This window comes from Xyrauchen texanus, chromosome 47, assembly GCF_025860055.1.
Source record: "Xyrauchen texanus isolate HMW12.3.18 chromosome 47, RBS_HiC_50CHRs, whole genome shotgun sequence".
In the NCBI taxonomy this organism is placed as follows: Eukaryota; Metazoa; Chordata; class Actinopteri; order Cypriniformes; family Catostomidae; genus Xyrauchen; species Xyrauchen texanus.
In genome coordinates, this window is record NC_068322.1 from 19,031,800 (window position 1) to 19,059,725 (window position 27,926).

The window sequence follows — 27,926 nt, forward strand, 5'->3', positions numbered from 1 at the left end:
TCCCTTTAAATGCCAGTTTGTTTATATAATGCCACTGTTGTTTTTTCTCACACACACACACACACACACACACCTATGACCTCATGGTCTACCTATGAGGTCTTTCCATAGACATAATGATTTTTATACTGTACAAACTATATATGTTATCCCCTAAACCTAACCATCACAGAAAACTTTCTGCATTTTTACATTTTCAATAAAACATTGTTTAATATGTTTTTTAAGCTATTTAAATTATGGGGACACTAGAAATGTCCTCATAAACCACATTTATAGCATAATACCCTTGTAATTACCAGTTTGTAACCTAAAAAAGTGTACTCGTAACACACACACACACACACACACACACACATTTCTCAATAAACACATACAAAACACACTTTGACATCCATACCGACACACCCACACAATTTTAGCTGCATCATTTATTAAATTGGCCTGCAGTGCTCTGTAATACAGCAAACAGAAAATAGGAATAAAGCGTGTATTAGCTCCATAGGCTAAACATGAGAAAAATGGCGCAATCTGGTGGAAAATGTAAAAGATTTAATTTTGAAGCCAGGGCTCTGGACTGAAAGCATAATATCATAGAATTCATGAGTTTATGCTTTAATGGCACTGGGGTCAAATATTGCAGTTTTAATGGGTATCAATGGGGACATATTTGTCCTGAAGGTCCTGAGTGTATCTATATTGTGTGCACAGTGTATTATAAATGTATTATAGGAATTGAGGTTGAAATATCAAAATTCCCCCACAAAATAAACACCTTTGTCAAAATGTATACTTCGTTCAGACAGGACGCGTGACGCAAAAGTCATCATCTGCAGCCTAGGATCTGCAGCATGCTGATTCCACCGCTCCGGCAGGAGGCAGTGTGGAGTATCAATGACCCGCTCACCTCACCAGAAGAAGGAACAGATTCAACAGAAGTGAAGGCGCAAAATCCCCTGCGCTAGCATCTCTGGCTAGTAGTCATAATCTTACAGACATTATGGACTGGTAAATATCACATTTGATCGTTCTTTAATCTATGTGTGTGTTATGTGACTATTATGTATTAGTCACGTGTTGTCCTGAAAGTAAATTGTTTTGTAATACAGATGTAGATGATTATGAACGTGCAGCTCCACATGTCAGTTGCAATTTTATAAAACAATAACATTGTATATAATAAAACATGTAAGAAATAAAAAATATATAGTAGTTATTTTGTGATTTTGAAATGTTTAATGTTATATTACTTGCATAATTAATTAGCCTTCGTATTAGAGACTATAACTATGTGTGAAAGCATGTCATATGTTTTAGTTTTGGCACTTTCATACGCAGTTAGGCCTGTCAAACGTAATTATTCATTATGTTTTATGGAGCAGTATGCTTTTTGTTGAGTTTGGTTCAGTTATTAATCTTTGCTGTGCTTAGTTTGGTGGTGTGTTGTTCCAAAATGGTTATATTAAGTACATGTTGGTTCAGTAGTCGGTCTGATTGCAGAATAACTATATTTTGATGATTCTAACGTAAACATGTCCAGGTCACATTTTACCCTCAAATCGAAATTAAATAAATAAATAAAGGATATTTTGTATTTAAAGAAAATTTAAATGCCATTCCATTATACCTTAATTGTATTATATTACAATACAATAATACAGTATTTATTGCTTTATTTAAATCAGATTTAAGTTATGAAGGTCCTTAAATAGGTGTCTTAATTCTTAAAGCAGAAATATAATTAATTGGGTGAAATGGACATGTTCTGGACAGATTTTATGATCTTCACCCATTTCTCTAATTATATATATATATATATATATATATATATATATATATATATATCTCATTATTATTTTTCTTGTAATCTCATGTTATTATGCTCTCCATTTGTTCTGTGTAGGAATCAGACGTGGTTGAGTCCAGCAGTTCGGGACTCCGAAGTGACCCGGGCCGCCCGCAGAAAGAGTTCACACAAAAAAGTGGCATGTATCCTTGCCAAGATCACCATTACCATTAACATAATGAATATGCAATATGTTGATTACTGATGGAGCATCCCTCTCTGCTTTTCCTTGGCTGAATATATGTTTTAAATCTGTATTAAGTGTTTTTGCTTCCTTAACTGCTTGTTCAGTTCCTCTGGCACAGGATGAAACTCCTGGCCCCAGCGCAACCCCTTCTAGAACGCTACTGCGCCAAACACCTGGATCCCTCCTCAAACAGACATGTAGGTTAAAGACATTCTAGACGTCCTCCTTACAAACAAACTTTTGTGTTTTTGTATGTTTGTGGGAAAAGCATTCTGTGTTGTGCAAACTGTTTATGGTTTGTCTTCCCATGTATAGTCACACCCAGAAGTGCCCTGAGGAACCCGGATCTGTCGGCCATCCTCGGGACAGGAAGCAGGACTCCTCGCTTTGTAAACACACCTCGTGGCAAAGGCAGTCTGACCATGGTGAGTGGTCAGGATTCATCTGAAAACACCAGCCTTTATCCACCCTGAAGCATCCTGACACATTGAGAAATTCTCCCATGTTTGATTTGTTTGATTGTGTTTACTTTTGTTTGTCGTCTAGCTCTTTATTTGCTTCTTGTTTGCAGTAATGTTGATTTTAAGCGCTCTCACAAATTATTCTAATCTAAGTCTTGATGTCATTGTTTTTGACTGGCACTCCAGAACCTGGATGACAGTGACTGGACAAACAGTCTCTTCCCATCTCCTCTATCTGGAATGGTGGACACAAGCTTCACTGATGATGTCAGCATGAGTGCGCTCATGCTGAAGGAAGATGATCCAGGAGAGGCTGGTAAATGCATGCACTAAATATTGCAAATGATCTGTCCAGTTTTCATGGTCCATTGCGCTTATATTTATTCTCTCTGTCTTTCTTTCCAGCCTCTCTCAGTCTGTTTCCAGATTTCCTGCAGTCATATTTGCGTCATGCGTCCACAGCTGTGTTTGATCTATTAGAGGACTATGAGGCTCTTTGTCAGGATAAGGTACACAGGCAATAATTCACACCTAGTCTTGTGTAGCCAGACTTCTTATTGTCTGAAATGGTTTACATTGCATGGTGCATCTTATTCTGACCAACAAGCGCCCACTTAGACAGGGATTTTTTATATTACTTGCATTGCATTTCAGTGGGATTGTTGCTTACTACATTATTTTTAGTAGGTGTTTCTCTAATGATGAGTCAACATGTGTTGTAGGTTAGTACGTTGCAGAAGCTGGTTCTTCGTTCAGCCCCTGGCCAGCAGAAATCATCCAAGACCGTCAGCATCACCTGGTTACTGCAGCAAGAGATGGTGACCTGGAGACTCATCACTTCCTTGTACAGGTAGAAAACACATGTAAATACCTGCATGATCATCTGATGACTTATCTCTGGACAAATAAATGCTACTTAATTGCTTACATACTACTGTTGCTATCTCTCACACACAGAGACAGAGTCCAGACTGTATTAGAGGAAGACATCATGATGGACATAACTGTAAGTGCACTCTGTGTGTGTGTCTGCTTGTGTTTTATACCAGTGGTCCTGAACCTGGAGGTTGCGATCTAAAATGTGTTGCAGGTCAGTTCTGACAGGGTTGTGGAAACCTGGGAATAACATTGCTAAATCTAAATAATAAAATGGAACTAACCATATAATTGTGTATAGGTAGGATAGCATAATAAAATAGCTTTTAAAAGGGAAGGAAACACTTCCCATATACAGTTTTATTTTTTTAAGACTTCAAAGGCTGTTCGTCCAATTAAACACAACAATATTTTGTAATTTTTGGTGCAAATTAATTTGACACTTGGTTGAACCGAGCCAAATTAAACAAACCAACATGCACAAAACAATGCAAGGTAAATGTAAAACCAACCAGTTGGCCTGTCGGGGTTATGAAATAATGATCTGATTGCGATTTATTTGATAAAACCGTGATTACTTGATATTATTGTGCACTTCTAACACCAATACATTTTTACGATCTAAATAAGGGAATTTTAATAATAATAAAATACAAATTATTGCTGTTCAGGTTGGATAGGTTCCAAAAACAACAGTGTCATTGTAAAATGGACCAAAACTGTAGTTGAGTAAAAAGAGAGAGATTTTGTTTTTAAGTATTTGGAAATATTTGTATATTTAAAATATAATTTTTCATCCCATTCTACCCCTATGCAATATTTTAGTTTTTAAAGTCTTAAAGGAAATCGCATATCCCCATTTAATTATATAATTCCAAATTTTAAATGAATAAATCCCTTCCTAGTATGACCATTTGTATGACAAATAATCGTCACAATCGTGAAAGCACTAAAATGGACGATTAATCTTCTTAATCACTATTATTAGTTTGACCATTACTCATCAGACAAATTTCAAAATCGTGACAGCCCAAACAACCAGACAACATTAAATAGGAATTCATGCACAGTGAGGTTGGTTTGTGCCAAGCACTATGTTTGAGAGCATGACACTACTGAAATTCAAGAAACCAGAGGTTTTTTTTTAATGTTTATTTAAACATAACATGTTGGGCATATGCAGTCCATGCTTATACAGTAGCAAATCTTATTGTACGAAAGTAAACAATGTGTGAACATTGTTTACTTTCGTACAATAAGATTTGCTACTGTGTCACATGGGATGTCCAATGTAAAACCAGTTTAAGACCCACTGTGTTCAGGCCTATTTGAACAAGTATATGAACTTATGGTTGTGTTTTCTCTGGAGGCCCCCAGTGAGAGTGAGAAAACAGTAATGGAGCAATTCTTCCAGAAAGACAGTATGGTGCGACAGAGCCAGGTACAATTTCCTCCATTCATATTCATTCTCTTGCACTCATCCATTCACCCATCTGGCTTGTTTCTTTGTGGAAAAGTCCCTTAACTTCATATCGGGTGTGTGTGTTTTTCTAGCTGGTGGTGGACTGGTTGGAAAGTATTGCTAAAGATGAAGTAGGAGACTTTTCTGATAACATTGAATACTACGCCAAATCTGTATACTGGTAAGTGACTTCACTAATATTAATAGAGATCTTTTTAATAGATGCCTGTGACTCTGATTCACATGAACCATTGGACAAAAGAGTATGTTATGGAGGATTGTTTGTGCGTTTATAGGGAGAACACCCTCCACACCCTCAAGCTGAGGAGGAATCAGTCAAGCAGTGGTTTCAGCAGGCCTCTGGTGACAGAACTGGATCCTGATGCTCCCATCAGACAGAAGAGACCACTGGCAGACCTGGACAGAGAGGATGACACCCGCCTGCTCAAAAACCTCTTTAATCTCGTACGAGCTGGAATGACAGATGAGGTGTGTGTGTGTGTGTGTTTCACAAAAAGCATTCAGCTATTTTTAATGTTGTAACACAAAAAAATGTTCAAATGTTGGGTCACACTACACTTCGCTTGGCATTCACTCCCATTCAAACTAGAGATAGACTGATATATCGGTGCGACCGACTAATCTGTTCAATAGTTTCTTTTTGGAACTATAGGTTATAGGCACATTTTTATTGGATTTTTTTTATTTCTCCTTATACTTCCGTATTCCTCTGTGACTGGCACTGAAGGATTGTAATGTTAGAACTCACTGATTCTACAGTATAACAGCAGACTCTAGTGGTGAAATAAGAACAATTACTGAACTCGATGGACACCTATATCTGGGATTTTATTAGGGCCCAAGCACTGATAGTGCGGAGACCCTAATGTTCTTCTATGGATTATTAGGGCCCAAGCACTGAAAGTGTGGAGGATCTATTATTCATCTAAGGATTATTAGGACCCAAGAGCTGAAAGTGCGGAAGCCATATTGTTGTTCTAAGGCAGGGGTGCCCAATACGTTGATCGCGATCTACCAGTCGATCGCAAAGGCAATGCTGGTAGATCGCACAAAATTTAAATATACTTTCGTTAAATTTTAATACAAATAAATATAATGTCTTTCCATCTTTTAGTTTCTGTCTGACTTGCACTTGACGAGTAAATATTGACCAGGCAAGGTTTTGTTTATTCAGTTGCCATGACAACTAGGTTTGTGCATACGCACCTTCCAAGGACTTCTGAGAACAGAGCGCGGAATTGCAATACTACTGCCCGGATTAGGCAAAACTGTCTGATTCCATTCAGTGCAAGTCATCAGAATAAGGTAAATGCCCTGGCTATTGAAATCTATAGTGCTGTAGGTGTTTTGGGTTTAGTTTTAAAACTGAATGATATCAACATTGAACATTATTATATATTTTTTTTATTAATTAGAAGAGGAATTCCATTTATGGATACATGCAGTAGTCCCAACAAGCATTTTCAATAATCAAATGAAAATATAATACTTATAATACTAATATATAAATTAAAACTAAAACGGGTAAATTAAAAGATGCACAACAGAGCTTTACAGTATTAGTGAAAGCATTAAATTAAAACAATCTGATTTCCTGAGGCAAAAGGCTGCCATGGCTGAATCACAACATGCTGATTGATATTCAGTACACTTGCTTATGTGATATTGCTTACAATAATACTAATAATTAGTGGTGGGCGATATACCGTTGTACATGATAAACTGGTAGAAATTTGGCAACCAGTATACATTTTGTGAAAATTTTATGGCATTCTTCTCGTGTTCTGAATATACTTCTCATCTCGCATATGCAGCTGTGTATCACGTGATTGTCACATGCAAGTCCACTCAAGCAGGCTTCCAGATTGTGCTCCGCAGACAGGAGAACGCAAAGCATGTGATCACTAGTGGTACTCAATCCAGTTTCTCTCTATCACCAACAAACCTCAAAACTTGCATCACCCATTTGAGTTTTGAGTTTTTTACCTTAGCGATATGAAGTCAAACATCTCAAACAGTGAGAGCCTGGCATTCTAACCAACATTGACGAGGAAAACAGCTAAAACAATATCATGCGCCAAAAATTATGTCATCTGTCATGCAGATTTTTTAAACTACACATCACCCTTCATTAAATTCAGAATTATGATATTAGAAATAATAGAAAACAAACTGGCTTTGTTTTCAGATATTGAAATATTGTCTACAAAGATGACTTAAAAAGTGCTAAATGAAATGTTTTTTTATCAAGGATAGGAAAGATAGATTTTGTACTCGTGTGTAAGATGAATTATTTCCTTTGTTGCATTGCTTTCAGAAGATGTCAAGTTAATCGAGGAAAGTTTTGTAGTAATAATAATACTAGTCAGCAACATCAGACTGAAATGTGAAATTTAGGATTGTGGTAAGGTTGATTACTACTTTTGAATATCTCCTATTTATTTTTTTAAACTCTGTTTGTCAAGTTCCAAAAAGAGAAAATGATTCATGAATATTTAATAAAATTACTGGATTTAAAAAAAAAAATAGGCATTACCATATATTTATTTAATTTATAAACCAATTTGTATTGATTCTTTTAAAAAATTTACTATATTGTTAAATTAGTGATATCGTAATATAAGTTTTTGGTCATATCGCACACCCCTTCTAATAATAAATCCATTTAATATTATATTATTATTACTATGAGTATTATTGCAACTGCATTGAATATTGCACTTTTATGCAATAGTAATATTTTTCTGTCGTAATGTCTTCAATTTCACACAATCAGTTGAAGAGAGATACGGCCGCAGGCAGAGTGCTGTGCTGAGCCGTAATAAGCTGTGATGAGCAGTAATGCTGAAGTTGTTTGTTTAAAGTTATTTCCTAGCTTTAGTAGTGTAGTAGTAATACAAGCGATCACAAAGAGCTGTTGTATGTAGACATTGACTGACGCGAATTCACTTCAGTTCATCAACTGGCTCATATTACACAAAAATTATCTTTTGCCACCACCTACTGGCTAACATATGTAATGTAAAATAAAAAGACAAACGGTAGCTCTTAACACATATGCACTGCTCTTTCACTTAAGTGTAGAACGTCACAAACACAAGTGGAGTGATACACACAGTGAAGCATATGGTTTTATTAAAACCACAAGTTCTCGTGTGTGGCATCCTGTCCGTTGCGGCGTCCAAAATAATTTTGCATGCTCAATGTCTAGTGTGACCAGGGGTGGGATGTTGTCTCAAAACACTGTAGATATCATGTATTTTTCAAGAAAACTTGTGTTTTGTGTTTGGATTCTATAGGCTCAGAGGCTGTGTAAGCGCTGTGGTCAGGCCTGGCGTGCTGCCACACTGGAAGGCTGGAAACTGTACCATGACCCCAACATCAACAGAGGTCAACAAGCATCTCCTACTTGCCAACATTAACTACTTTCATATTAACTTTTCTCATGTTAAATATGACTTATTTACTAAAAATATTTCTACACCTAGCCATCCATGTAATAATAATATGTGATGTGTGTGCACGTAGATTCAGGAGGTGGAGAGCTGCAGCCGGTGGAGGGGAATCCGCATCGGAGTGTTTGGAAGGTCTGCTGTTGGAGAATGGCAGAGGAGGTGAGAACCACAGACTTTTAACTAAACATGCAAACGTTTACCACTCAAGATTCCAATGGCATGTTTGTGAGGTTAAATATTGGGAAATTTCTGTTTACTGAATATTTTGATTGTTGTGGCCGAGGTGGCTCTGATAAAGATATTTAAGGCTCTTATTTGTTTCTACTGTTTTTAGGAGCAGTTCAACAGATATGAAAGAGCCATCTATGCGGTGCTCAGTGGAAACCTCAAACAGGCAAGCAATTCAGTAAAAAAATGATATTGATGTTTTTTTTAACTTCTTTAATGTCTATTTTGTGTGCATTTGTGTTCATCTGACTGAATATGTCTTGTTATGTACAGTTGTTACCTGTGTGTGAATCATGGGAGGACACAGTGTGGGCGTATTTCCGGGTGATGGTGGACACTTTAGTGGAGCAGGAGATCTGTTCCTCTGGTCTGGGCAGTGAAGAACTGGAGGAGCTGCCCAGAGAATTCCTGGAGACCAAGTAAGACTTTTTATGCATTTTTATACATTACTTTATGTTTTAGTCTTTTTTTTTTTTTTTCACTGTTGGATTGAGTAGGTTGGCTTGACTATGCCAAAGTTGTGTTATTCTACAAACTTTGTTTAGGTTTTTTTACCTAACTTGGCATAAACCTTCAGACCATTCTAGAAAAGTTTGCTTTGTCTTTCATAACTGATTGGACTTAGTTTTCTCACATTGGACAATCAAATATCAGAAAAATCCCATAGAATTACATTGACAGAATGATCAAGTGGGCCAACGGAATGCTCGTTAATTCAAACTCCAACTTTCAAAAATTCAAATGTAAACAAACCCACCAAAAAAAGGCCTGTACTGTAATGTCTGTATGTCCATCAAACTTCAAATGTTTAAATTTAGTTTAAACTTTCAGGCAAGGCTTTGCTTGACACATTTTACTTATCTAGTCACATGATTTTTTTTCAGTTGGACATTGGAGAAAGTTTTTGAAGAGCTTCAAGCAATGGAATCCAAAGTGAGAATGAATAAATTAGATTTCATCTCCAATAGACTGAATGTAATGTTTCTTTTCTGATATCATTACAATTGCTTTATGTTGACAGAGGGTTCTGGAGGCAACCAAGGAGCATTACCACATAATCCAGAAGTTTGTCATTCTTGGAGATCTTGATGGTGGGCTTTGTTTTGAGTCCAAATATGATTTGTAGAGAAGCATCTATTTCTAAATTAAGAATAAAGGACTTTAATTTCTGATTAACTTGTCTAAAGGTCTTCTGGAGGAGTTCAGTGATTGGTTGGGAAGGAGTCCATCTTTGCCAGCTCACCTTTTGCGCTTCATGTCACACTTAGTGTTGTTTTATCGCAGTTTGGGCATGCAAATCAAGGTACACACACAAACAATTGCATTACAAATGATAGTGTGTTTGCAGTATAAGCACTTGAGTTTTTGCTTGTTTTTGTATTAAAATTATTTGCACTCTCTCTTTCTCAGGAGGAGGTGTGTGTAGATGTGGTGAAGGCCTACATCTCTCTGTTGGTGAAGGAGAAGCAGGTGGATCTCATCGCGTTCTACGTCAGTCACCTCCCAGCAGATATGAGCGTGTCGCAGTATGCTCAGTTTCTGGAGGAAGTCACAGAGACGGAGCAGCGCAAACACTGTCTGGATCTGGCAAATCAAGCAGGTGAGGTAGCGGGGTCTTGTGTCAAATAAACCCTGAATAGGTTTATTTCGCGACAGTAGCTGACTGTACATGGCTACTTACAAATAAATAAATGGATATGAAATAATGATTTGAGATATTAAAATGTAAATTCATGTTTGAAAATATTTTATGTGACAAGAACAAGAGTCCAGAGTGATTCTAGACACAATAAACAAGCACAGATATGTACAAAATCTGTTGCCTGAGCCAACTGTCAGTTTAGCGTTAATTATACACAAATATTTGACTGCAAAATTGCCAATCAGAATCAAGTATTCTAGAGAGAAATGTAATAAGAAGTTGATGTGTAGGGTTAAGGTCTAACCCCAGTTTAAGATATCCTTCTATATTTTTAAATTCATGTGAAAAGGGACTGATAAATTCATTTGTTACAGTGTATTTCTGGTTTGTGCTGTTCAGGTTTGGATGTGGCAGCAATCACAAAGACTGTGGTAGAGACCATCAGAGAGAGACACACAAATGAGTTTGCCCACCACGACCTGACCCCTGCACTGGACACTGCAACTACTGCGGTATAAGCACACATATGAGCTGTCATGTTTCTTTGCCATTGTCAGTGTCAATGTATAAACATGATCCAGTTACCAGCAGTTTTAATTTAAAACGTTTCATATATTCACACAGGAGGATCAGCAGAAGATCGATGTCATTGATTGGCTGGTGTTTGACCCCGCCCAGCGTGCTGAAGCCCTCAAGCAGAGCAATGCTATCATGAGGAAGTTCTTAGGTGGGCATTTTCTTTGCAGCTAAACGATTAAAAAGTTTAAAGCATTCTAATTGTCATAATGTAAATTAGTTTATAGAAAGGTTAGTTAGCCTAGATTAGTTCTAGAGATCCAGTATAGTTTAGTTTTGTTTATCCATATTTACTGTTCCTCTTTTGCCATAGCATCCAAGAAGAATGATGCCGCTAAGATGGTCTTTGCCAAAGTGCCGGAAGATTCCATGCGGGAGATCTACCGCCAGTGGGAGGAGCAGGGCATGGACACGCCTCTCCCTGCTGAGGAGGAAAATGCTATTCGCGAGCACCTCTGTATCCGCGCCTATCTGGTTAGAATCCTCACCTTTGAACAACACTGATTTGTCATCCTCTGTAATGGAAGTAGTAATATTTCTACACCTGGCCATCCATGCAACGGATATATCGGCTTTACTGATTATTCTGTGCTGATAGTTGCTTTTTGGAACTATTGGTTATCAGCAAAAATCTGTGTTGATAATTGTTTTTATTATTCCATTTTTGTTCCTCCTCAAAATAGTCAAATCCATGTGATTATCCCCAAGGCTAAACATACATCTAAATAGACATAGATCTAAATCACACATTGCACACAGAAGATATGAGACACTTCCTGTTTCCCATTTTTCACCATTAATTTAATGCCACGCCATGGCAACACCATTCGATATATCAAATGCATATTTTGTTATTTATATTAGATATTCAAGTGTTCTAAATTAAAGCGAGGACATGCAAAGAAAAATGCGACTTCATATCTTAAAAATTATAATAAACCACATCTGGTGAAATAAATATATATATATATATATAATAAATAAAGTATATTAAGTTGGTAATAATAAAAAAAATGGAGATCATTGTAACGGAGCCAAGTCTCCGTCATTTCAAAATAAGTGTCCCGAAATAAGTTTGTGTTTTGCCGGCATATATATACAGTGAGGAAAATAAGTATTTGAACACCCTGCTATTTTGCAAGTTCTCCCACTTGGAAATCATGGAGGGGTCTGAAATTGTCATCGTAGGTGTATGTCCACTGTGAGAGACATAATCTAAAAAAAAAAATCCAGAAATCACAATGTATGATTTTTTAACTATTTATTTGTATGATACAGCTGCAAATAAGTATTTGAACACCTGTCTATCAGCTAGAATTCTGACCCTCAAAGACCTGTTAGTCTGCCTTTAAAATGTCCACCTCCACTCCATTTATTATCCTAAATTAGATGCACCTGTTTGAGGTCGTTAGCTGCATAAAGACTCCTGTCCACCCCATACAATCAGTAAGAATCCAACTACTAACATGGCCAAGACCAAAGAGCTGTCCAAAGACACTAGAGACAAAATTGTACACCTCCACAAGGCTGGAAAGGGCTACAGGGAAATTGCCAAGCAGCTTGGTGAAAAAAGGTCCACTGTTGGAGCAATCATTAGAAAATGGAAGAAGCTAAACATGACTGTCAATCTCCCTCGGACTGGGGCTCCATGCAACATCTCACCTCGTGGGGTCTCAATGATCCTAAGAAAGGTGAGAAATCAGCCCAGAACTACATGGGAGGAGCTGGTCAATGACCTGAAAAGAGCTGGGACCACCGTTTCCAAGGTTACTGTTGGTAATACACTAAGGCGTCATGGTTTGAAATCATGCATGGCACGGAAGGTTCCCCTGCTTAAACCAGCACATGTCAAGGCCCGTCTTAAGTTTGCCAATGACCGTTTGGATGATCCAGAGGAGTCATGGGAGAAAGTCATGTGGTCAGATGAGACCAAAATAGAACTTTTTGGTCATAATTCCACTAACCGTGTTTGGAGGAAGAAGAATGATGAGTACCATCCCAAGAACACCATCCCTACTGTGAAGCATGGGGGTGGTAACATCATGCTTTAGGGGTGTTTTTCTGCACATGGGACAGGGCGACTGCACTGTATTAAGGAGAGGATGACCGGGGCCATGTATTGCGTGATTTTGGGGAACAACCTCCTTCCCTCAGTTAGAGCATTGAAGATGGGTCGAGGCTGGGTCTTCCAACATGACAATGACCCGAAGCACACAGCCAGGATAACCAAGGAGTGGCTCTGTAAGAAGCATATCAAGGTTCTGGCGTGGCCTAGCCAGTCTCCAGACCTAAACCCAATAGAGAATCTTTGGAGTGAGCTCAAACTCCGTGTTTCTCAGCGACAGCCCAGAAACCTGACTGATCTAGAGAAGATCTGTGTGGAGGAGTGGGCCAAAATCCCTCCTGCAGTGTGTGCAAACCTGGTGAAAAACTACAGGAAACGTTTGACCTCTGTAATTGCAAACAAAGGCTACTGTACCAAATATTAACATTGATTTTCTCAGGTGTTCAAATACTTATTTGCAGCTGTATCATACAAATAAATAGTTAAAAAATTATACATTGTGATTTCTGGATTTTTTTTTTAGATTATGTCTCTCACAGTGGACATGCACCTACGATGACAATTTCAGACCCCTCCATGATTTCTAAGTGGGAGAACTTGCAAAATAGCAGGGTGTTCAAATACTTATTTTCCTCACTGTAGATAAATGTCCCACATTATGCACTAAATCTTTGTTTTTGTGGTTATTAGTGGGTATTTTGGTTGCACAATAAACTGCATTTGAGAGCCTCTATTGCTCTGCCCGTCATAGTAAGGAAAGACAAAACAAAAATTAATGTTCTATAAATCTTTTAAAGATTTTCAAAAGATTGGATAATCGGTTATCAGCCTTTTTCCACCACCTTCGTTATTTGTACTGCAGAATCCACTATTTTGTTTAGACTAGTGTATGGATCTGTGTTGTTTCCCCGCAGGAAGCTCATGAAGCCTTTAATGAGTGGTTCAAGCATATGAACTGTCCTCCACTGAAACCCACGGCACCTGCTCAAGCAAAGTTTACAGAGAAGGTGGCACATGAGATGAAAGAGGCAGAGTACAAGGTTAATGCTGGATAACCGTACACATCACTGCTCTGGAATCAACTTTGACCTATACTAAACACTCTTGAATTTATCATGAATACGTTTTCTCTATCACTTGCTCCAGATCGAGTATGAGAACTGGCAGGGCCGTCTCGGAGCGTTGACGGATGATGTGAAGGAGCGGATCTATAATGTGCTGCTGTTTGTGGATGGAGGCTGGATGGTGGATGTCAGAGTGGTGAGAACTTAATAAATGCATATAACACAGTAACAATTCACAGTTCCTTTTAAGTTAGATGTAAAGAAAGTAATTAATTGTGCTTCAGCGAGTTATTCAGTGATGTTACTGATATTGTTCCAATAATTTTTTTTCCTGAATGAACTTTGCGTGCAATAACTACAAATTCAGTACTTGGAACCTGGTTGAATATTATTATAAAACTGAATTATTATTGTATATTCCAGGCAAGTTTATTCAAATAAAATTCAGAATTTATAATATTATTAACATTTTGGGGATTAGATTTGGTTTATACATTAGTAGGGGTGGGCAACTACCGGTGTAGACATGATAAACTGGTAGAAATTTGCCAACCGGTATATATTTTGGATTATTGTCTATCGCGGTAACACAAAATTGCCGCACAAGAAATGTGTACAGCACATAACACGTATGCATTACACACACTGTCGAGTAAATGGAAGAAGGTGGAGGGACTGCTCGTTCCTCAATTTCATCAGATAATGAAGGAAAAAGTTCATCCTCCTCAGTGTGGAATTGGTTTGGCTTTAGAAAACTTGATTCAGAGCAGAAAACGGTGATTTGCAAGGTTTGCACATTGTGTTTGTTGATATCCATGTGTGCGTATATCATGGTCAGGGCTTCACGTGAAACGCAGTTTTTCCACTGACAACTGCACGTGTCATTAGATGAAAAACTGGTCTAGTACACGAGAAAAAATTACATTGAATCCACTTCTGCTGCATGAAATTTAGCTTGAGCCACTGTCAAAGCCAATTCAATGACATTCATCTTGCGCTTCAAACACGTCTCCCATACAAACATACGCTGCTGTGTTTTGTGCAAGTAATGCACACGCAGTCTGAAACACGCAAGTGGGCACTAATATTGAAGTCATTAAAGTCCCTTCATTTGTGCTCCTGTGACATAAAAAGCGCAGATCACACCCGCTACTCATTCTGGTCATGTGGGTTTTTAAAATACACATCAAAACCCTTTCTAAAATTCTGTTCAAATGATGCTTGATATCAGGACACAAACTAGCCATATTTTCCTTCAGATATTTTATATTTTTTTTATAGAGATAAATAGCCTAATTAATTGTTTTATTTATGGATCACTTTTTTTATTTGTTATTTTACTTTTTGCATTGCTTTGAGATGTTAAGTTTCTTGAGGAAATTTGTACCAATAATCATAATAATAACAACAAAAATAATAATAATATTGGTGCATATAATCGGACTGAAATATGGCATTTATTTATTAGATTTTTTAACTTTGACTTGATTTGTCAAGTTGAAAATAAAGAGAAAATTGTATAAGATGAAGAAGTTTTAATTTTGTATATAAAGTATTTAATTCACTGACTGGATTACTCAAATCACACATTGCAACATGGCTTAATATATAATACAATTTTATTGATTTTTCAGAAAAATTTAACTATATCGGGATATATATCGTTATCATGATATAAAGTTACTCGTATTGTGATATAGGATTTTGGTGATAATATATTTATGTTACTTACCTGGAGCTTTTATTTTGACAGAAAACTGAAAGTGCTGTGTGTATTTGACAGTTTACAAGGTTCCTTATGACAAATAAGTTAAATCGCAATCATCTCCTCCTGTTCAGTGATACTGTGTCGCATTTGTAGATTTGTATAATATCTTGTAGCAGATTCAAATGTTTGGAATTGCGTGAAAGAGTGAACTTTACAATGCATGCTAACATCTTAAGGAAACATACTGTCCGAATAAAAAAAACGCATTAAAACTGATCCAATGTTCACAATATTGCTAAATTTTATATCGCCGAGCCCTGCACCAGTTTCTCTTAATATTTGCTGTGTACAGCCAGTGTGGACAGCACTATAGAAACATGTTTTGTCTATTTATTGTGTTTTACGCATACGTGTGGTTTTATTTGGTTCTAAATGTATTACATTTATGCGTTACTATAGAGCTTGTGTGGATGAGAGGCGTAAATATAGCATAATGACCAAAAACGTATTAGTGTTGACATGCAAATGTATTGATGAATCATGATTTCTGCGTGAAAACAATTGCACAAAGGATTCATGCTTAAGCTGTGCACCACTAATAGAGTACTCATTCTGCACTTCTCGAGTATTAAAAACACTTCTCAAATATCACATGTTAATTTTCGTATACGCATTTTGCTCTCGCGTGATGCATTTGCCTGCTGTGATCAGCGCTGAATTACAGTTTTCCTTCTGAATCTCGCACCAAATGCGGATGTGTCGTCGAGGTGTTGGATGAGAGATGATATTATGTCCTCTGTTCTTTTGAAAGTAAAGTGTGGGAATGCTTGTAATATTTTGATTCTTATTTCATTCTACTCTATTTGTATTTGCATGCAAACCAACAACACTTTGAACTAATAATAAAACATATTATTAGTAGTATCAGACACATTGTTGGTCTACTGTTGCGCTGCACTTAGGCAAATGAACAAACAGTTGGCACATCGTGATGTTGAACGAGTGCGTAAATCCTTTTGCTGCATTTGTGAATGTGACAGAAAGCATAAAATTAACTTTAGCCTACCTAGTCATTACAAATGATGTAAAACTACATTTAATCTGGTGTTTTTATGAAACAGGGGCTATAATTTACTATCCTGTATACTGTATTTCCACTTAAATTCATCTCCCGCAAATTCCGTGGGATGGTGCTCACGAAGATGGTGCTTAAGGTTTAAACTTTACTGACTTTGTAACCATAACATTTATGGTGCCTATTGGGTCTTTAACATACCCAAAGTATTCCCAGACAGTGGACTTCAACCGCTTTGGTGGCGGAAATAAAGGTTCAGGCTCGGACATGTCTGTATGATGCGCTCGTGCTGCTCTTCTGATGCGCTCATAATGCGCTGTGCTCGCGACACCTGCATGTCACCTTTAAAATTGAGTGACAGTTAAATGTAAAATGAGGAAGGCGCCATTTAAAGAGTTATTTTATCTCACCAAGTTTATATGATGCTGTGTAAATGTCAATTAAACTGATTTGGATTTTATAATAGTAAAAAAATCTTTATATTAAGATTTGTATTCAATCTCTAGTCTTCATATTCATGCAATACCGTCAATGAGAAGATTTTAACGGTACGATAACAGTCCATTTTAAAACCGAGGTATATTGTGAAATCTTGAAACCTTTACATCCCTAGCCATCAGGATTGGTTTCTATGTTAGCTCCAGGTGTGCAAATATTTTTTACTGTTGTTTTTAAATCTTTTTTGTTTTCCATTTTTATGAATGCATATTGTTCATTTCATTTTTCCCAAAAGAAAAGAATAGTTTTGTTTGAAAGTTATTTTAAAGCAGTTCTTGGTAACGTTTGTGAATATATAACAAACTATAAGCTACAAGAACGTGTCATATGTGCTATTTTTATCTTGCATTTTAATTTGAGGAATCAAGTTTTTTTGTGGGTTAGACTACTCGACTACTAAATTACTCTAAAATGCCCATACCTAGTTTATAATTCTGTGTGTGTTAAAGGACGCAGAGGACGACTCCGAGCGCACTCATCAGATGGCTCTGCTGCGGCGTTTGTGTCTGCCCATGATGACATTCCTTCTGTTAACCGTACTGCAGCGCTCTGAACGCCACCAGGAGAGTCTGCGTCTGGCTGACATCATCGCATCTGACCAACACAGACTTTACGAGGTCTGGCCTCAAAACTCTAAAGAGAATGATCGTGAATATAGAACTGATTATAGCCTCTTGATAAGATGATGTTGATGGGGAAATTAAATCTGTTTTAATATTATCTGAGTGGTAAAAGAAAATGCATTACTGTCTTTTTATTATGATGTTAAACCGTTTGGCTTCTGAACTTTTTCACTTTCAGGTGTTCTCTAAAGAGGAGCTGCAGAAGTTTCTCCTGAAGTTGAGGGAGTCCTCTCTACTCCTGCTGGATAAAGGCTTGGATCCACTTGGATATGAGATTCAGCACTAGACACTTGTTTTCTCATGCTGTTCTTTTCAATAATGTTGTTTGGAAAATTAAAAAGGTTGTATTTTGTATTGGAATAAAGATTTGCGAATTGTTTAGAAGCAGTATGCAGTTTGACTTTCATTTTGATAAGGTTTCTTTGAATCATTTTGTCTTCCATAGCTTAGAATTTCGAGGAAACTTTTTTCTTCCCAGTTCCCAGTGTTGCCATATTCGCTTATTTTAAGCACCTTTGCTTTAGTTTTTTCATAATTTGGTTTCTAAACATGGGCAGTCCCTTTTTTTGGCTTATTTCCATACGCCTTTTTGGGCTAGATGGTGCTTTGCTCCCAGAGCACACTAATATGTGACAAGTACAAATCGGAGTCAATCATGGTCAAATATGCCCACCTACTGTCCAAGCCACACTCTACATCAGTGGTGTCAAACACACGGCCCGTTGAGAGTCCAATCCGACCCGCTCAACATTAATCACTTGTGGTTTCGGCAACACGTACAAATTCCACTTTTCATCTGAAACTAGATCAGGGCGCACAGTCAAAGGGCAACCCAGTTAATTTTCCCTGTTCATGGCAACAATGACAGCATGGACAGTTTTAAGGTAAAAAGTGAATTTCAGTTGTTTCCAAGTCTTTACATCCTGGATTACTTAATACAATATAGATTTGATGCTGCCTTTTGACTGAGAGCAGACATCATTCCAATTATCCGTACAGATTTCTTTTATTTAGGCCTGTTTGTTAATGTTCAGTTTCATATGGCTTATATTAACTTTTTAGAGTCAGTGAGTGTGTACTTCTGTTTCTTTTACCATGATATTTGTCATTAAAGCAGTATAGAGTTGAATCAGGACTTGATTAACTCCAGGGGCCGGTTGCACCAGCTGTGCGGAAGTTAAAACTTAGCCTAGTTGTGGCGTAAATGGGAACAATTTTTTGAGACTGTTGTATTAGTATTTATTTATCACCCCTAATTTATTTTAGATACAGTTCCTATATATTGATATTTTCACAGGGCAAATATATTTATTAAATCTACTTTTATACAAACATGAAGGCTGTTTATTGGATAAATACAGGTAAACATCTATACGACCTACTAGTTAAGTCTTGCTTTAAGAAAAGGTGGTGCCACAAATTAAGCACTGACTTGGTTACAAACTAACTAGTAGTTACTAAGCCCTTGTGTGAAATTTATGTCCCAAGTTACGTGAGAACTTGCGCACAGCTGGTGCAACCAAAAGCATCTGGTTTACAATTGAACTTGAAAAGTATGTGTTAATAACTACATGACTGCCATCTTGAGGCTGCATGGCATCCCAATTAAAACTACATGTCAAATAATTAGGTATACATAAAACAAAAGATACTAAATTAAGTGAAACCTTAAATGTATGGAACAAAATGGATGAATATAAATCAAGATTGGACTTAAGACTCTTTTTGGCCGCATCTATATAACCAAAATGGAAAGCCTTTCAAGATGTATTTACCCAGCTTATTCTCTGTCTATCTATAACAAAGCAACTAAAACCATCAATAAATTAAACTATGATTACATTTGGAAAATAAAACCTCATTTTTTGAAAAAAGCGACTATAGTGAAAGACTATGAAGATGGTGGGCTACAAAGCCATTTACTTTAACTGTATAAATGGAACCTTAAAGACTAAATGGTTAAGATCTTTTCTAGTAAACAGTAACAGTTTTGGTATTGTGTTCCCGGGGAGTTGTTTAGAAGGATTGGGGGTATTGATTTCCTTTTACGAGTTGAGTAACTTTGATGATTCAGAACTACCTATAAAACTGTATGCATTCCATTTACAAGTACTGCTGAATTAGAAACTTCTGTACAAATGTAATTTTACACCCCATGATGTACCTATCTGGAATTGCAGATTCATTTGTTTTAGAAATAAGTCCTTATATTTCAAGAATTGGAAAACAAAATTAGTTCTGTCACCCATTTACTAGACTATTATGGAAATGTTTTATCTTTTGAAAACCTTGGTGCAACTGTACACATTATGATAAGTGGTTGTCCAAATAATCCCATCTGCTTTCTTTTTGATGGCAAAAATGCTCTACCTCTTATGTTCAACCCCTCTCATCTTCCTTCATTGATGATTGCTGGTCACCAGTTCTCCAATAAGACAAAGGGTTCTGTGGTCTCTTACTTTTACTTATCTAATGCAATATAGCCAAAACTTTGTTTCTCATCTTCAATCATTCTACTTTAAGAAATCTGTACGTAGTTTCTTCAAAGTTACCTTTACCCCCAAAAGCAAAAGAGCTTCACTTCAAAGTATTTAATGATATATATCCTTCAACTAGAACTCCTTGCACGAAGATTCAATTCTGATCTAAATAAATGTACATTTTGTGATGAACATAGAGACCACGGATCACGTGTTTTTCTTCTGCCCTTTAACACGTTCTGGTGTGACATGTATGATTGGCTGGAGACTTATCTCCAGTCTCCCTCCACTTTCACTAGAGATAACATCACATTTGGAATCATAATGAAGGACAAAAACTGCGAAATTCTATTAAATACTTTAATTATCTTGGGTACATTTTTCATCCACAAATGGAAATGTAGTAAAACACAGCCTCTATTTACTGTCTTCACAAAATAATTTGCATTGTACCACAAATCTCTGTTGTTTGTGGAGAAGAAAACAGCAAATAGACTGCTTAATTTCATTGATGCCTTAAAATTAAACGAAGCCCCTTAACCGTTGCCTATTTTTATTTTATTTTTTATAATTAAGCATTATGTTTTATCCTGTGTGCTCAGTTTCTTATAAGCTTCGATGTTGTTGTGACCTTTCATTCTGCCAAATATTGTTGTACAATTTATATTTCCAATAATAAAAAAAAATATATATATAAAAAAATAAACGAGCGTCGCGTTTGATGACGTCACGTCAGTGTGTTCAGTTGCGGCGCTTTGTGAAGAAAGATTCCTCCAGTCCTATAATGAAAGCCTTTCTGAACCGCTTTCACGCTGTCAGTCACAGAAAGAGGTGGATTGTTCCGTGCTGATGCATTACCCAAACAGACGCTTGAAACTGTTTGTTCAGATTTATTTTCAGAAGATTAGAACTGTTTCTGAATCAGCTCAGTTATGGCGACTCGACTCTATGATCTGTTCGGAAACAGTCGGATTATTGCAGGACTGCTGGTCAATATGCTGTCTTCTATCTGCATAGTGTTCATCAACAAATGGATCTATGTGCACTATGGCTTTCCCAATATGACATTGACTCTCGTTCATTTCGTGGTGACATGGCTGGGGCTGTACATTTGTCAGAAGATGGACATATTCTCTCCCAAGAGTTTCAGACCCTCTAAAATCATCCTGCTGGCTTTGAGTTTCTGTGGCTTTGTTGCATTCACCAATCTTTCTCTGCAAAACAACACTATAGGAACATATCAGCTGGCCAAGGTCATGACAACACCTGTGATTATAGTCATACAGACCGTGTACTACAGAAAGACATTTTCCACAAAGATCAAACTCACTCTAGTAAGTGGATTTTCATTATGTATATACACTGGTGGCCAAACGTTTGGAATAATGTACAGATATGTCTGTTTCAGAAGAAAATTGGTACTTTAATTCAACAATGTGGAATTCAACTGATCACAAAGTATAGTCAGGACATTACTGATGTAAAAAACAGCACCATCACTATTTGGAAAGAAGTAATTTTTGATCAAATCTAGACTAGGCCCCATTTCCAGCAGCCATCACTCCAACACCTTATCCTTGAGTAATCATGCTAAATTGATCATTTGATACTAGAAAATCACTTGCCAAAATATCAAAGACATCTGAAAGCTATTTGGTTTGTTAAATGATGCTTAACATTGTCTTTGTGTTTTTTAGTTTTTTTAGTTGCCACAGTCTGCAATAGACTGGCATGTCTTATAGGTCAATATTAGGTCAAAATGGCAAAAAAGAAACTGCATTCTCTTGAAACTCATCAGTCAATCATTGTTTTGAGGAATGAAGGCTATACAATGCTTGAAATTGCCAAAACACTGAAGATTTCATACAAGGGTTTACACTACAGTCTTACAGAAACAAAGGACAACTGACACTAACAAGGACAGAGAAAGATATGTGGAAGGCTAGATGTGCAACTAAACAAGAGGATAAGTACATCAGAGTCTCTAGTTTGAGAAATAGACGCCTCACATGTCCTCAGCTGACAGCTTCATTGAATTCTACCCGCTAAACACCAGTTTCATGTACAACAGTAAAGAGAAGACTCAGGGGTGCAGGGCTTATGGGAATATTTGCAAAGAAAAAGCCACTTTTGAAAAGTTTAGAGTTGTCACAGAGACCGGTGAAATATCTCAGGATACTTATTTCATTAATATCTTTAAGGGAGTAGGAAAATGTTTTGCATACTTTTCCATGAAAGAAATTACTTGCATCAAGTTATAATACAAAATCTATCCATACATCTATCTTTCTAAAGGCTTTATCTAAAGTTGTCCATGCATCCATCAACACTTTCAGACAAAGATTTGTCGAGCCAACGTCCAAGTTAATCTATCTAAACATTTTGTATTGTTTTGACTTGCTTTTATAACATGCATGCGGCACACATGTGTTGTGAACTATGCTCACACTAATTTCATGGGATTATAAATGGCATGTCATAGTTACTTGAATACAATACAGTTTTAATACCGTTTTAAAATAATAAAAAAAAGTTCACTGATATTTATTTTTTTATTTTGATAATCAGGTGCCAATCACACTAGGGGTCATGCTGAACTCTTACTATGATGTCAAGTTCAGTCTTCTAGGTATGGTCTTTGCCACACTAGGAGTCTTTGTCACTTCACTGTATCAAGTGGTAAGTAATCTATCATTGTCACTATATACTTATTAAAAAAAGCGACCTTGGCTTGAAGTCATATCTCTTTGTCATCCTTAACCTGGTCAGAGAGACCTCCCCGGCCATCCTAGGGACCCTTGATATAAAATTGCTTGAATTAACAGAAGACTCTAGACTATAAAATCATTGCTATAACCAAATGAACCAAAGACAATGTAAAAGGGTTGTTTCTATTGACCATAATTTAAAAAAAAAAACAGCTAAAGAGTAAATGTCATAAATCAGTCTAATAACTAATTTCTCCTCCCTTTGTGTTGTAGTGGGTTGGCACCAAACAGCATGAGCTGCAGGTGAACTCTATGCAGTTACTGTATTATCAGGCACCCATGTCTTCGGCATTTCTCTTATTCCTGGTGCCATTCTTTGAACCGATCACTGGAGATGGTGGCATCTTCGGCCCCTGGTCATTCCAGGCTCAGGTACGTGCCTCCCTTCCAACCTACCCGTACAATTGTCCTGCTTACACAAACAGTCACAAAAAGGGTATTGTGTTCTAGCTGTGTGAAACAATTACTACCAATCAGAAGATAATTGATGTTTAATGTACAGTTATGTGAATCTGAATGTTGGACCAATGATATTTCATGGTGGGCGGGGCTACCCAGCATGTCCAACAACGTCCTGTTTCTTTTCTCGATTATAGCTGGTTAGGACGAAAACTCTTTCTCGCTTTATTGTGGCGCATCTGGTTAAAACAAAATGTTCAGAGGGTCATTATTTCTTTGATTCATTTACACAGTTCTGGGAGTGCTATGTGTGTGCATTCCTCCATCATTATGACTTTACCGTGCAGATCTATAAGATATTTTTCAAAAAGTCTCAATAAACCTACTCTTCAGCACAGTTCAAGTTTGTATTCCACTTATTTGCTCCGCAAACTCTTTGCAGGCTTTGGATTTTCTTGACACTTTTACATAAGGATGACCAGAGCAAGATTTCAGATGCCATGATTGGTCTGCTGGTTTGAAGAGTTGCGAACGATTTATTCAGTCATGTGACTTTTTTATGTGCATCTCGTATTCCTAATACAGTGTGAAGAAAAGTATGTGAACCCTTTGGAATCACCTGCATTTCTGTGTCGATTATTCACAAAATGCTGTCTGAGCTTCAGCTAAGTCCCAATAATTAATAAACACAATCTGCTTAAAATAATGATTAACAAATAATTGTAGTTTTGCATGTCTTTATATAACATGTTGTTAAATTGTTCTCAGTCCATGCTGGAAAAGGTATGTGAACACTTTGCGTTAAATAACTGGTAGAACCTCCTTTGGCAGCAATAATCTCCACCAGACTTTTCCTGTAGCTCTTGATCAGCCTTGTATATCACTGAAGAGGGATTTTACACCATTCCTCCCAACAAATATATTTCCGTTCAATAATATTTCTGGGATTTATCGCATGAACGGCACTATTCAGGTCATGCCACCACATCTCAATTGGACTCTTGACTTGGCCATTCCAAAACATGAATTCCTTTCTCTCAAACCATTATGTTGTTGATTTGCTTCTGTGGTTTGGTTCATTGGCTCGCATTATCACCCCGACCTCTTTTACATTTTTGCTGACGGACTGCTACTCTGATGTTCCCCTGCAAAATCTTTTGTTACAGTTTTGAATTCATTGTTCCCTCAATGACTGCAAACTGTCCAGGCCCTGAAACAGCAAAGCAGCCCCAAACCATGATGCTTTCTTCATCATGCTTCACAGTTGAGTTGAGATTTTGGTGTTGGTGTGAAGCGCCTCAAGCGAGTGTATAAGTGTTTTATGCATATTTTGGAGATGTTATTCACATCTTAGCGTTTCTTGTGATATCTCAAAATGTGCATAAAAATATGTGGATGGAAACCCAGCTAATGTTTCATTTTTGTTAGTTGTAATTGTTCAGTAGCTTTTATTTTGTTTATATCTTTGTAAAATGATGGGTTTTGGTTAAGTTTTTATTTCATAAAGGATTGATATCAGTTTTAGTTTTCATCAATTATAAAGCAGAACTCAAACAAATCTTTCTATCTGCCTATGACGACAGCAAGCAAACTGAGATTGGTCAGATGGTCACTTTGAGTGGTTCTATCTCCATTTTTACATTTCTTTTAATTTTCGTTAATGAAAATAGTTCACCACTACTTTCCATCTTCATAATAGTTTCCATTAACAGCAACAATCTTGATACTGTCTTAAGTTTCAAGTGTAACTACATTTCAGGATTTGTAACTCTTGGATTTTTTTATTTTTTTATTTTTTTCAGGGAATGGTCTTTCTATCTGGAGTTATCGCCTTTCTGGTCAACTTGTCCATATACTGGATCATTGGGAACACGTCACCTGTTACGTATCCTTTCTACTACTATTACTACTTGATGTTTTCTTATTAATCTTTTGTTGTTGTACAAAGAACACCCTTTAGTCAAAAATCTGCAAACAGTGTCCTAACTCCAGTCCAGCGTGACTTTTGATGTATGTATGTTTGCAATAATGCAAGCAAATGTTTGTTCACAGAGCATTAAATCTCGGCAAACAGTTACATGTGTTTAGATACACACATAGTTAATAATAAAATGGGAAGCAGTAAATCAGGGCACATTCAAGCCCTGAGCCATACTTTACACATGTCATGTTTTTAAATATGCCCATTCAGGGTCTGATAATGAGAAAGACTCTTGACCAGCAGAGGGAGTTTTATTCTGGTCGTAAAGATATTTTACAGGTACAGTAGAATTAGCTGTTTCCGGTAATGAACCTGATCTCAACCGACAGAATCATTTGGGATAATTATTGGTGTATGATTGATCTCTTCAGCTCTAGGTCAAGTCAAAAGTAATTATTGAAAGTTGCAGTCAATTAACATTTGTCCAACATATGTCCTCAAATCTGTGGCTTTATTATAATTAATAATCATCCAACAAGTTCTGAAATTCCCTTGACCTTCGTCTCTAAAGCTACAACATGTTTGGACACTTCAAGTTCTGCATCACATTACTGGGTGGGTATGTGCTCTTTCAGGACCCCTTGTCTTTAAATCAAGGTTTGGGCATCCTCTGCACCCTCACTGGCATCCTGGCATACACTCACTTCAAACTTGCAGAGCAGGAGGAGGGCAAAAGCAGGCTCACTCAAAGGCCATAGGCCAGCTGATATGCAGATCAAACGAGCAAGCCAGTGTTCAGGAATAGATAGTGATGCTCATATAAAGGAGCATGAAGAGACTAATCAAACATAAATTGGATGGAAGTAGATTTGAGCGATGGAGGCTGTAAGCTCGAAACAGCATTTGAAATGAACCACATTTGTGTATTTTAAAAATATTATTTTTAAGTATTTGCTGAGCTTGATGTAGCTGACTGTCCGCTACCAAAGCTCTGACTGTTCAAGCACATTTCATTTGTAATTTTGTGAGTTTTATTTCATGATGTATTTTCATATGCTGTGCACATAAATAAAACATATTTTATAGAAAGTGAGCTGTGCTTATCTCTGGAACAGTCTGTAGCAAAAATGACATCACATGTCCATAATCAATTGGTGCAATTTTAACCATTAGCAAATTACACTAATGAAGGAGACACACATAGCCTACACATGAGTGTTTTATCTTGTCTAATTGTTCAAGGATGGCATGTTATCTTGTATTGAGACTAGTCACAACATTTTAGTACAAGGGTCGCTGCCTGTTTGGCAAAAAGTCACCTTTTGTTTGAGTCTATCTCTATCTGTGTAATGGTATGTCAATCAGTTGTTCAGGCTGCTTAACGCATGACTGAGGCTTTTTCAACTTGTTTTTCTCTTTTGCAATGCACAACTTAAACGTTAGTCACACTCCAAAGTCCTTTCTCAAGTTTTAAATATATATAGGCCTATTTTTCAGCTTTTCATATGAATAGCCTCAGTCCACTGTGACATTGTGCAGAATCACAAAGAGGCCTATACATGACTACATTCTACTGCTAATTTAAAGGGCTGAGCATTTAGGATAAGGATAGAAATGCCTTGAATCTTTATCCATAGTTCCATTAATTAATTGAATAGGTTTTCATTGATGACTTCAGTGGGATCCATGGGATTTTTTCATTATTACAGATCTACAAGTCCCAACATGTTGAGCTTACTGGAACATGTTTTACTTAAATAAAACCCTGAGCCAGTCCCTTGGCCCTCAAGGAAAGTTCCTGCCACAGAGACCAATGGTCCATTTGTAAAACAGCTAAAATACTGTTAGACATGGGATTTCACTCGGCAAACCGTACCTCCCTTAACTGTAATACGTTTTTGTGTAGTTAACCAAAATCAAATGAAACTGGCATTCACACTTATGTAAGGGTCATGTCATGACCATAGACTGCTGCCTCTTCCATTAAAGACCTTATCACTTCACAAATAAACTCCTATCTGCTGTTGATGTAGGCATTGATATATATGCACACACACACACCATGTGTATTCTCAGCTTGGCAACTGATCATGTGATTCAACATTGTCTTATGTTCAGTGGATGAAGAACACATCATCATTACTCTTCAAGAAATGAAATCAACTTTTTTTTTTAGTTCGTACAATAGAATCAAGTATTTGTTTGTACTGATCACTTCTAAAATTGCCACATTAATCAACAATGAAGTAATTAATCAGTGGTCTTGAGTAGAGAGAAGCACTTAATATTATGATGTGATTAACTACAAACACTATTACTACATAACATGCATGAAAATACAATACCAATCAAAAGTGAGTAGGACACACCTACTCATTCTTTATTGTTAGGATTTTCCACATATTAGAATAATAGTATCAAAAGTCATCAACACAATAGAACAAAACCCAAATAGGAATTATGTAGTGTAACAAGTATTTTAATCATCAGTATTTAAGGCGTTTTAGTAGCAGTTGCTGTAAACCCAGTATGATAAGTATGAGTGTGCTTTTCCCTGAACATCCACTTCAG

The 27,926-nt window shown here is 36.9% G+C and overlaps 2 protein-coding genes across 2 annotated transcripts; both read left to right on the forward strand.

The window, feature by feature from the left end:
• The first annotated feature begins 895 nt into the window (after positions 1-895).
• Positions 896-18,168, forward strand: nup107 (nucleoporin 107). Its single transcript, XM_052121186.1, has 26 exons — positions 896-1,008; positions 1,904-1,989; positions 2,138-2,230; positions 2,349-2,458; positions 2,681-2,810; positions 2,900-3,003; positions 3,217-3,344; positions 3,452-3,500; positions 4,740-4,811; positions 4,925-5,013; positions 5,129-5,321; positions 8,153-8,243; positions 8,382-8,467; positions 8,643-8,702; positions 8,810-8,955; positions 9,421-9,469; positions 9,558-9,627; positions 9,724-9,839; positions 9,947-10,136; positions 10,578-10,690; positions 10,803-10,905; positions 11,068-11,228; positions 13,734-13,859; positions 13,966-14,079; positions 17,614-17,781; positions 17,966-18,168. The coding sequence occupies exons 1-26, from the start codon at positions 1,001-1,003 to the stop codon at positions 18,071-18,073; spliced, it is 2,763 nt and encodes a 920-aa protein (XP_051977146.1). The 5' UTR covers positions 896-1,000; the 3' UTR covers positions 18,074-18,168.
• A 2,856-nt stretch (positions 18,169-21,024) lies between these two features.
• On the forward strand, positions 21,025-26,422 carry LOC127639270 (solute carrier family 35 member E3-like). The gene is made up of 5 exons (XM_052121193.1): positions 21,025-21,601; positions 22,836-22,946; positions 23,249-23,407; positions 25,237-25,319; positions 25,927-26,422. Exons 1-5 carry the CDS (start codon positions 21,200-21,202, stop codon positions 26,111-26,113), a joined length of 942 nt encoding a protein of 313 aa, XP_051977153.1. The 5' UTR covers positions 21,025-21,199; the 3' UTR covers positions 26,114-26,422.
• Positions 26,423-27,926: the final 1,504 nt, after the last annotated feature.

Bases quoted from the DNA above. Each gene is read 5' to 3' on its own strand.
- LOC127639270 (XM_052121193.1), top strand. From the start codon at position 21,200: ATGGCGACTCGACTCTATGATCTGTTCGGAAACAGTCGGATTATTGCA. The intron at 21,602-22,835 runs GTAAGTGGATTT...TTTGATAATCAG, and splicing joins CAAAGATCAAACTCACTCTA to GTGCCAATCACACTAGGGGT. The intron at 23,408-25,236 runs GTACGTGCCTCC...TATTTTTTTCAG, and splicing joins CCTGGTCATTCCAGGCTCAG to GGAATGGTCTTTCTATCTGG.
- nup107 (XM_052121186.1), top strand. The intron at 8,703-8,809 runs GCAAGCAATTCA...TGTTATGTACAG, and splicing joins TCAGTGGAAACCTCAAACAG to TTGTTACCTGTGTGTGAATC. The intron at 13,860-13,965 runs GTTAATGCTGGA...CACTTGCTCCAG, and splicing joins TGAAAGAGGCAGAGTACAAG to ATCGAGTATGAGAACTGGCA.